The sequence below is a fragment of the Triticum dicoccoides genome, chromosome 4B (assembly GCF_002162155.2).
Source record: "Triticum dicoccoides isolate Atlit2015 ecotype Zavitan chromosome 4B, WEW_v2.0, whole genome shotgun sequence".
Classification (NCBI taxonomy): Eukaryota; Viridiplantae; Streptophyta; class Magnoliopsida; order Poales; family Poaceae; genus Triticum; species Triticum dicoccoides.
The window spans coordinates 170013123-170023599 of record NC_041387.1 but is presented as its reverse complement, the minus strand read 5'-3'; the positions used below and the strand labels follow the sequence as shown (position 1 = coordinate 170023599).

The 10477-nt window shown below is 47.2% G+C and overlaps 2 protein-coding genes across 2 annotated transcripts; one reads left to right on the top strand and one right to left on the bottom strand.

The window, feature by feature from the left end:
* The first annotated feature begins 5138 nt into the window (after positions 1–5138).
* LOC119295595 (calcium-dependent protein kinase 25-like) lies at positions 5139–7627 on the top strand. The gene is made up of 6 exons (XM_037574029.1): positions 5139–6156; positions 6246–6361; positions 6475–6642; positions 6738–6865; positions 6963–7062; positions 7216–7627. The coding sequence occupies exons 1-6, from the start codon at positions 5175–5177 to the stop codon at positions 7318–7320; spliced, it is 1599 nt and encodes a 532-aa protein (XP_037429926.1). The 5' UTR covers positions 5139–5174; the 3' UTR covers positions 7321–7627.
* Positions 7628–7814: 187 nt separating this feature from the next.
* On the bottom strand, positions 7815–9072 carry LOC119295596. The gene is made up of 3 exons (XM_037574030.1): positions 8866–9072; positions 8330–8405; positions 7815–8032 (listed from the first exon to the last, which is right to left on the bottom strand). The coding sequence occupies exons 1-2, from the start codon at positions 8986–8988 to the stop codon at positions 8340–8342; spliced, it is 189 nt and encodes a 62-aa protein (XP_037429927.1). The 5' UTR covers positions 8989–9072; the 3' UTR covers positions 7815–8032; positions 8330–8339.
* Between the last annotated feature and the right edge of the window lie 1405 nt (positions 9073–10477).

Below are 10477 nucleotides of genomic sequence, written 5' to 3'. Positions count from 1 at the left end.
AATGACACAATCAACAGGAAGATCAACTCCCAGCTGAGTCAAGTGATTATGATACCCAGACATTTTGAGTATGTGTTCACTAACAGAACTATTCTCCTCCATTTTGCAGCTGTAGAACTTGTTGGAGACTTCATATCTCTCAACTCGGACATTTGCTTGAAATATTAACTTGAACTCTTGGAACATCTCATATGCTCCATGACGTTCAAAACATCTTTGAAGTCCCGATTCTAAGCCGTAAAGCATGGCACACTGAAGTATCGAGTAGTCATCAGCTTTGCTCTGCCAGACGTTCTTAATGTCATCAGTAGCATCTGCAGCAGGCCTGGCACCTAGCGGTGCTTCCAGGACGTAATTCTTCTGTGCATCAATGAGGATAATCCTCAAGTTACGGACCCAGTCCGTGTAGTTGCTGCCATCATCTTTCAACTTAGCTTTCTCTAGGAACACATTAAAATTTAAAGCAACGGTAGCACGAGCCATTGATCTACAACAACATAGACATACAAAATACTATCAGGTACTAAGTTCATGATAAATTTAAGTTCAATTAATTACTTAAGAACTCCCACTTAGATAGACATCCCTATAATCATCTAAGTGATCATGTGATCCAAATCAACATGTCCGATCATCACGTGAGATGGAGTAGTTTTCAATGGTGAACATCACTATGTTGATCATATCTACTATATGATTCACGCTCGACCTTTCGGTCTCAATGTTCCGAGGCCATATATGCATATGCTAGGCTCATCAAGTTTAGCCCGAGTATTCTGCGTGTGCAAAGCTAGCTTACACCCATTGTATGTGAACGTAGAGCTTATCACACCCGATCATCACGTGGTGTCTCGGCACGACGAACTATAGCAACGGTGCATACTCAGGGAGAACACTTGTACCTCGAAATTTAGTAAGGGATCATCTTATAATGCTACCGACGTTCTAAGCAAAATAAGATGCATGAAGGATAAACATCACATGCAATCAAATGTGACATGATATGACCATCATCATCTTGTGCTCATGATCTCCATCACCGAAGCATTGTCTGATGGAGACACATACCTAGGGTAGGGTCACGAACCTGATCTAAGTACCCTGCCCGAGGACACCCTTAGAAGAGATCACCTTCCAGTCGACCTACGAGGGACTCACTCGACTGACTTGAAGGACTCGACCACGAAGACTCACTCGACCACCAGAAGGTCAAGAAGCACTCTGCACTGCAACGGCCTGTAATTAAGTAGACTTTATGATAGTAAAGACACTTTATGTGGGGCGTTACCTGTAACGCCCCGGACTTAATACACCTTAAACCCTTCATTACGTGGGCTGGCTGGGGACCTGGCGCACTCTATATAAGCCACACCCCTCCACAGGCAGAAGGGTTGGGCATCTTGTAATCCATATACGCATAATCCACTCGACCGCCTCCGGGCTCCGAGACGTAGGGCTTTTACTTCCTCCGAGAAGGGCCTGAACTCGTACATCTCTTGTGCTTACAACCTCTCCATAGCTAGGACCTTGCCTCTCCATACCTACCCCCACTCTACTGTCAGACTTAGATCCACGACATCGTCATGACCTCCAACGTCACCGGCGCGACACCTTGATCTCCATCGTAGCATCGTTGTCGTCTCGCCACCTATTGTTACTACGACTATCGCTACCGCTTAGTGATAAAGTAATACAATTACATGGCGATTGCATTGCATACAATAAAGCGACAACCATATGGCTCCTGCCAGTTGCCAATAACTTTGTTACAAAACATGATCATCTCATACAACAATTTATATCACATCATGCTTGACCATATCACATCACAGATAGCCCTGCAAAAACAAGTTAGACGTCCTCTACTTTGTTGTTGCAAGTTTTACGTGGCTGCTACGGGCTTCTAGCAAGAACCGTTCTTACCTACGCATCAAAACGACAATGATTTTTCGTCAAGTGTGTTGTTTTAACCTTCAACAAGGACTCGGCGTAGCCACACTTGATTCAACTAAAGTTGGAGAAACAGACACTCACTAGCCACCTATGTGCAAAGCACATCGGTAGAACCAGTCTCGCGTAAGCGTACATGTAATGTCGGTCTGAGCCGCTTCATCCAACAGTACTGTCGAATCAAAGTATGACATCTGGTGAGCAGTATGACTATTATCGCCCATAACTCATTGTGTTCTACTTGTGCATATAACATCTACGCATAGACCTGGCCTTGATACCACCATTGGGGAACTCGATAATTTCAAAAAAGTTCCTACGATCACGCAAGATCTATATATGTGATGCATAGCAATGAGAGGGGAGAGTGTGTCCACGTACCCTCGTAGAGCGATAGCGGAAGCATTTAGTTAACGCGGTTGATGTAGTCGAACGTCTTCGTGATCCAACCGATCCAAGCACCGAACGTACAGCACCTCCGCATTTAGCACACGTCCAGCTCGGTGACGTCCCTCGTACTCTTGATCCAGTTGAGGTCGAGGGAGAGTTCCGTCAGCAAGACGGCGTGGTGACGGTGATGATGAATTTATCGGCGCACTGCTTCGCCTAAGCACTACAACGATATGACTGAGGTGTGTAACTGTGGAGGGGGGCACCACACACGGCTAAAACAATTGTCAACTTGTGTGTCCTAGGGTGCCCCCTGCCCCCATATATAAAGGAGCAAGGAGGAGGCCGGCCGGCCCTCTAGGGCGCGCCAAGGGGGGAGGAATCCTCCTCCTAGTAGGAGTAGGACTCCCCCCTTTCCTAGTCCTACTAGGACAAGAAGGAAGGAGGGGAAGGAGAAGGAAGGAGGGCGCGCCGCCCCTCCCCCTAGTCCAATTTGGACTAGGCCCATGGGGGGGCGCGGCCAGCCTCTGGCTGACCCTCTCTCTCCCTTAGGCCCAATAAGGCCCATTACTTCTCCGGTGGTTCCGATAACCCTTCCGGCACTCCGGTTATATCCGAAACTTCTCCGGAACACTTTCGGTGTCGAATATAGTCATCCAATATATCAATCTTTATGTCTCGACCATTTTGAGACTCCTCGTTATGTCCGTGATCAAATCCGGGACTCCGAACAATCTTCGGTACATCATATCACATAAACTCATAATACCAATCGTCATCGAACGTTAAGCGTGCGGACCCTACGGGTTCGAGAACTATGTAGACATGACCGAGACACGTCCCCGGTCAATAACCAATAGCGGAACCTGGATGCTCATATTGGTTCCTACATATTCTATGAAGATCTTTATCGGTCAAACCGCATAACAACATACATTGTTCCCTTTGTCATCGGTATGTTACTTGCCCGAGATTCGATCATCGGTATCTCAATACCTAGTTCAATCTCGTTACCGGCAAGTCACTTTACTCATTCCGTAATACTTCATCCCGCAACTAACTAATTAGTTACAATGCTTGCCAGGCTTATAGTGATGAGTATTACCGAGAGGGCCCAGAGATACCTCTCTGAAACACGGAGTGACAAATCCTAATCTCGATCTATGCCAACCTAACAAACACCTTCAGAGACACCTGTAGAGCACCTTTATAATCACCCATTTATGTTGTGACGTTTGGTAGCACACAAAGTGTTCCTCCGGTATTCGGGAGTTGCATAATCTCATAGTCTGAGGAACTTGTATATGTCATGAAGAAAGCAGTAGCAATGAAACTAACACGATCATAATGCTAAGCTGACGGATGGGTCATGTCCATCACATCATTCTCTTAATGATGTGATTCTGTTCATCAAATGACAACACATATCTATGGTTAGGAAACATAACCATCTTTTATTAACGAGCTAGTCAAGTAGAGGCATACTAGGGACTATATGTTTGTCTATGTATTCACACATGTACTAAGTTTCTGGTTAATACAATTCTAGCATGAATAATAAACATTTATCATGAATTAAAGAAATAAATAATAACTTTATTATTGCCTCTAGGACATATTTCCTTCAACTTCTTCATCTTCTAGGAAAAAATATATTCAGAATCTTCTTGCTAGAGCCGCTCTTGGTGACGAGCGCACTGTTGTGACTCCTATATAGAGCTCAACATTCAGCTTCGTGCGCCTGATGGTGATCCTCCTCCTAATCCCACTCAGTATCGCCACCTCGTTGGGAGCCTAGTCTATCTCACTGTTACTCGTCCTGACATGTCCTATCATGTTCACATTCTCAATCAGTTCGTTTCAGACCCCACCTCTATCCACTATAGTCACCTCCTTCGTGTTCTATGATATCTTCGTGCCACGATCTCTCACGGCCTTTTCTTTCCCCGCCCCAGCTCTCTCCAACTCCAGGCCTACTCTGATGCTATGTGGGCTAGTGATCCTTCTGATCGACACTCGTTGTCTGCTTACTGTGTCTTTCTTGGCGGCTCTCTCATTGTCTGGAAGACAAAGAAACAGACTGCAGTTTCTCGCTCGAGTACAGAGGCTAAGTTGCGAGCAATGACTATGTTGACTGCTGAGGTTATCTGGTTGCGATGGTTATTTCAGGACTTTGGTGTGTCTACTACTACATCGACTCCCTTATTGTCGGACAGTATAGGTGCTATCAGTATTGCGCGTGAACCGATGAAGCATGAACTCACCAAGCACATCGGTGTGGATGCATCCTTTGTGCGTGCTGCTGTGCAAGATGAGATTCTCGCTCTTCACTATGTGCCCTTTGAGTTACAGTTGACAGACTTATTCATGAAGGCACAGACTTGAGCGCAGCATGGGTTCTTTCTCTCCAAACTCAGTGTTGTTGACCCACGATGAGTAGTGGGGTGTTAGATGTGTATAGTCTCTTTTCTATATATCCCCATTGTTTAAGAGGTTTCATGCATTTCATCACACATATAGATGTATTAGCCTTTGGCCCGTGTGAATAGAAGTTGCTCATTATCCATCCAACAGGGCGTACCATGAACTCACAGCCATGGGTATAAAACATTTTGACCGGAAAAATGAGCCAGTGAGGAAGCAAGCAAGCTATATCCGGAATCCGGCGCTCGTTGCCGCCATTCCCTCCACACCTTCCAAACTCGAAATCCCTCTTTTTCTCTGTCACAAAGGCTTTCCAACCAAACAAAGCGAAAAATGGTGCATGCTGGTCTCTCTTTTGGCTGGTTCTCCATGCATGCCTGTGCCTGTGCCTGTGTCTCCGTCGGAGAGCCATGGGCCAATGCTGCGCCAAGGGTGCCGGGCGCGCCGGCGACGCCAACTCGGACCCGCTGCCGCCCCCGCCTGCAGCCCCAAAGGTGGAGCCTGTCGCATCGTCGTCGACCGCCAGCAACGGCGTCGCAGCGCCGCCGGCCGCCAATGCCAAGCCGGGCAAGCCGCCGCCGCCCGTGGGCGACGTGCTCGGCCGCGCCATGGAGGACGTGCGCACCACCTACTCCATCGGCAAGGAGCTCGGGCGCGGCCAGTTCGGCGTGACCCACCTCTGCACGCATCGCTCCACCAGCGAGAAGCTGGCGTGCAAGACCATCGCCAAGCGCAAGCTGGCCAACAAGGAGGACGTGGAGGACGTCCGGCGCGAGGTACAGATCATGTACCACCTCTCCGGCCAGCCCAACATCGTCGACCTCCGGGGCGCCTACGAGGACAAGCACAACGTGCACCTCGTCATGGAGCTCTGCGCCGGCGGCGAGCTCTTCGACCGGATCATCGCCAAGGGCCACTACACGGAGCGGGCGGCGGCCGCCCTGCTCCGGGCCATCGTCGGCATCGTCCACACATGCCACTGCATGGGGGTGATGCACCGGGACCTCAAGCCGGAGAACTTCCTCCTGCTCAGCAAAGGGGAGGACTCGCCGCTCAAGGCCACCGACTTCGGTCTCTCCGTCTTCTTCAAGGAAGGCGAGGTGTTCAGGGACATCGTCGGCAGCGCCTACTACATCGCGCCGGAGGTGCTCAAGCGGCGCTACGGCCCCGAGGCTGACATCTGGAGCATCGGCGTCATGCTCTACATCTTCCTCGCCGGCGTCCCGCCATTCTGGGCGGAGAACGAGAATGCCATCTTCACCGCCGTGCTACGCGGGCAGGTCGACTTCAACGGCGATCCATGGCCAAACATCTCCTCTGGCGCCAAGGATCTTGTCAAGAAGATGCTCAACATCAACCCCAAGGAGAGGCTCACGGCCTTCCAAGTCCTCAGTAAGCACTCTCCCAAACCTGATTCATGCGTCATATGCTTCTTGTGACGAAGCTCATGGCCTGAAAGTTGTGTGGATTTGAGTTGCCAGATCACCCATGGATCAAAGAAGACGGAGACGCACCCGATACGCCGCTCGACAATGTCGTTCTCAACAGGCTCAAGCAATTCAGGGCCATGAACCAGTTCAAGAAAGCTGCGCTGAGGGTAGGAGGAACTCTTGTTTTTCTCATATCTACTCGTAGCTGTTGAATTGAACAAACATGCTTAGATTGCAGTTTGTCAGGCACTCAACCATGATGGTGTGTGTGTGCTTTCAGGTTATAGCTGGGTGCTTATCGGAAGAGGAGATCAGGGGGCTCAAGGAGATGTTCAAGAACATCGACAAAGATAACAGCGGCACAATCACGCTCGAAGAGCTCAAGAATGGGCTAGCAAAGCAGGGCACAAAGCTGTCAGACAATGAAATTCAGCAACTCATGGAAGCAGTGAGTCTTCACTCTTCAGCGAGCTATCAATAACACGGGTTCCATTGCACAACATATTTTTCATCAAAATTCATCTGTACCTCAAATTTCTCCAGGCTGATGCAGATGGCAATGGATTGATTGACTACGAGGAGTTTGTCACCGCGACAGTTCACATGAACAAGATGCATAGAGAGGAGCACCTATACATAGCATTCCAGTTCTTCGACAAGGATAACAGTGGGTAAGCTGAGCAACAAAATCAACAGACTAGGTAGCTGAATTCTGTAGTTTAGATAGTATTTTACTACGACTTATCTTTTATCTCACAAATATTGCAGGTACATAACAAGAGATGAGCTTGAGCAAGCCTTGAAGGAGAAGGGAATGTATGATGCCAAAGAGATCAAGGAGATCATCTCAGAGGCTGACACTGACAATGTAAGACAGCAAGTATAAATTGAGTATACATTACACATACGCAATCTGATGCACGGAAGTTAAATTGCACACAAAAAATAGGACCTGATAAAATTAAATTGATAGCCAGTTTACTCAGTTGACGATGATTAATTTACTTTATTGCACATATAGGATGGGAGGATAGATTATTCAGAATTCGTGGCGATGATGAAGAAAGGAGCAGGCAGCACCGAGCCAACGAACCCAAAGAAGAGGAGAGATCTAGTTCTAGAGTGAAACAGGCATTTAGCTCAAACAAGGAGATGTGCAGTCACCACCAGTGCAGAGTGCATAATGGAACCCTCTTTCCAGATGCTTCTCAGCATGAGCTCAAAATCATGGACAGATTTGTATAATCTACTTACTAGTTGCTGAGGAGTATCAATTGGATTGGAATCCACATACATACCCATGAATTTGGGGAAGAAAGATGGATTTGTCTCCCACCTGCACATTTTTGTCATCTTGTAGACTTACATAAGATGTTGGTGGTGCTCAAGCCCTAGAGGTCATCGGTGCATTCATGAGGGTGCAAGCCTCTGCTGATGTGGTTGAGGGAGAAGAAACATAGAGGGGAGACTAGATGAAGATATGATTGGCCTTCACCAACAATTTCAAGACTACATATAGTATATAGTGGGGCCAGATGATTTGATTTACTTGTATTACAACAGGTCTGAACTAAATAGATGATTTCCTTTGCTTATGTAACACCAGATCAATACAAGAAGTTGATAACATAACAGTGTAGTTTAAAGAAATTATTTCACTGCGTCTGGTGTTCCTCAGTTTGTCATTACAGAGAACTCACACATTGCAGGAGCATCACGAAACAAGATCTAATGATGCATCGACACTGAAAAACCTGGTCGCAACTTCAAACTTTCTCCATCACACGTAAATGAACAATCCAGGATGTGATAAGCTAATAAATAATGTAAGCAGATACCTGCACGAATGAAAAGAAAAAGATTGCGTCAATGGAAAATGAGGTGGCCACTTATTGGACTATTTGCTATGGGATACATCAGTGGAATCTCCCAGTTTCCTGCCACCAAATGGTATGCGAGGAATGAGCGCTTCTCACCTCGAAAAAAGGCATTTATTCATGGAATATCAGTGTAGTGTAGTTGAAGTTTAGTTAATTCACCGGAAATCATCCTATGATGCCATACTATGAGTACAAGGAGATGCATGAAGGGGAAAAGCATTTTTTTTTCTCTTAAGTGTGGAAGCATGTATTTACCTAGTAGAGTTTATTTTGCAGTTTCTAGAGAACCATTGCCTTGCAGTGCTTCACGTTCCCTTTGACGGCGTTCTCTCTGCAAATTTGGACAAAAATTACACATTACACACACACAAAATTCAAAATTGTATCCAATAAATCAAGATCCTAGTACTCTCATTGCCAGTTGTTGGGAAGCAAGGATGGGTCTATCATGGAACATGTGCAGATGCAGTTTCCCTGGAAAATTTTCCAGAACGGCTGGAAGAGGCGCAATGCAACTGGGCAAGGACTCCTCAAGTGTAATCATTTTGGTCAAACAGCACATCCAGTCCAAACAACTCATCTATCGAACCGCTCCTAGGCATTTCCACAAACAGCTGGTGTGCAGATGCGCATAAGCAAATCTAGAACAAGAATCCAACCAAACAGGCACTCGTTCTGGCTAGGAATTGCACGGCGAGTGAAGTTTCCAGTGGGTATGTCTCAACCAACGACGATCACAGGCATTTCCGCATACAGTCGGAGAAGAATGAGCGGGGAAAGGGTGGGGGTACCCTGCGGTCCCAGTAGGGGTGGAAGCAGACGAAGTCGTAGACGGGGGTGATGGTGCTGAGGAGGACGAGGTTGACGCCCATGAACACCAGCAGCCCCGTCATCGGCCGCGCGCGGTGCGGCATCTTTCCTCCGCCCGTCCCTTCTCACCGCCGTTCCGGGGAGAGCTCTCGATGCGAGAAAAGTAAATGAGCGAGAGGAGGCAGCGCTTACACGTGGGGCCGAGTCGGATAAACCAAACCAAACCATCTTTTTTTAATACAGTACAGACGCAAGCGTTCATATAAACGTGCATACACTCAACCCTATAAACGCACACATGCATATCTTACCCCTATGACCACCTTCGAGAGAATGAACCGGCATGTCATTTTGAGATTTTACGATATAGGCTTCTCGTAGTTAAGGGAAACGTCTCCTCCCACTGAAAGCATATCGCGGGGAATCCTGAAATAAATTCAAAATAAATGCAAGCACAAGGACTTAAACCTTGATAGGTTGGGGATACCACTGTCCACATGACCATCCCAACCACAGGTTGGTTTGCACCAAACCAAACCATATGATCATTGACCAGCCTGATAATACCTCCGACAAAAAGAAAAAAAATACAGTACATTCGAAGTCGCTCATGTATATACTTACCTCACAGGCGACTCTTTGATTTCCACATGCCAGGGTTGCACCCTTCTATATGGACGAAGGATATTATCTGTGATGACAGATTCACGAACAGGGAGCGGGCGACTATGGTCTCGGTTATGTGGTCAGTTTGGCATTCGAGAAACAAACTGACTCATGGTGAGGATAGCCTTAATCTCGCTACTCCAGTGCATCGGACCAGAGAGGCCCTAGCGCTCCTGGATATACCACAACGCCATGCAATGGTGTTACCCAGACATGGTTGGCGACCCCCGGACCTTGAGCATGTCAAGATTAATACTGATGCAACTACCAGGAGAGAGAACGGCAAGGGTGGAGGGGGTGGTGTAGCTCGTTCCTCCAGTTCTTTCAAAGGCGCATGGCGCAAGCCATATCCGAGTGTTACAGATCCACTCATTGCAGAGGCTATGGCAGCGCGAGACGGTGTCATCTTCGCCAAACTGAGGGGATTTACAAAAGTTATCCTTGAGACGGATTGTTTGGAGGTTGTAAACCTCTGGACCACTCGCCATGATTCACATTCAATTGTGGCACCAGTTTTAGTAGAAATTGAAGAGCTTACTAGTAGTTTCCATTCTTTTGTTATTCAACATGTATCCCAGTCAGCTAACGGTCCAACTCATATTTGTGCGAGGCATGCTTCCACGATTGACTTTACCAAAAGTTGGCTCGACAACACTCCTAGATTCCTGATCAGCAGCTTATTGGCTGATTGCTCGGCGAACTCCTTTAGTGAATAAAGCTCTCAAGTTTCCCCTGCAAAAGAAAAAGGTGTCTCATAGTTGAGGGGATGTCTCCTCTCACTAAGCAAACAAAATTGCCACACCTACGAAAGAGTCTTACGTATCCGACGATACTTTGCCTAAACCAAATATCCCCCATGAATTTCAGGGTGGGCCATGCCCTCTCGCTAATACCCAATTAAAAACTGCCAAATCATCATTTTTGTAG

Excerpts from the sequence above, each read along its gene's own strand:
- LOC119295595 (XM_037574029.1), top strand. The coding sequence starts at position 5,175 with ATGGGCCAATGCTGCGCCAAGGGTGCCGGGCGCGCCGGCGACGCCAAC. Across the intron at positions 6,643-6,737 it reads TTCAGCAACTCATGGAAGCA|GCTGATGCAGATGGCAATGG; the intron begins GTGAGTCTTCAC and ends AAATTTCTCCAG. Across the intron at positions 6,866-6,962 it reads TTCGACAAGGATAACAGTGG|GTACATAACAAGAGATGAGC; the intron begins GTAAGCTGAGCA and ends CAAATATTGCAG.
- LOC119295596 (XM_037574030.1), bottom strand. The coding sequence starts at position 8,988 with ATGCCGCACCGCGCGCGGCCGATGACGGGGCTGCTGGTGTTCATGGGC. Across the intron at positions 8,406-8,865 it reads ACCCCTACTGGGACCGCAGG|AGAGAACGCCGTCAAAGGGA; the intron begins GTACCCCCACCC and ends CCAAATTTGCAG.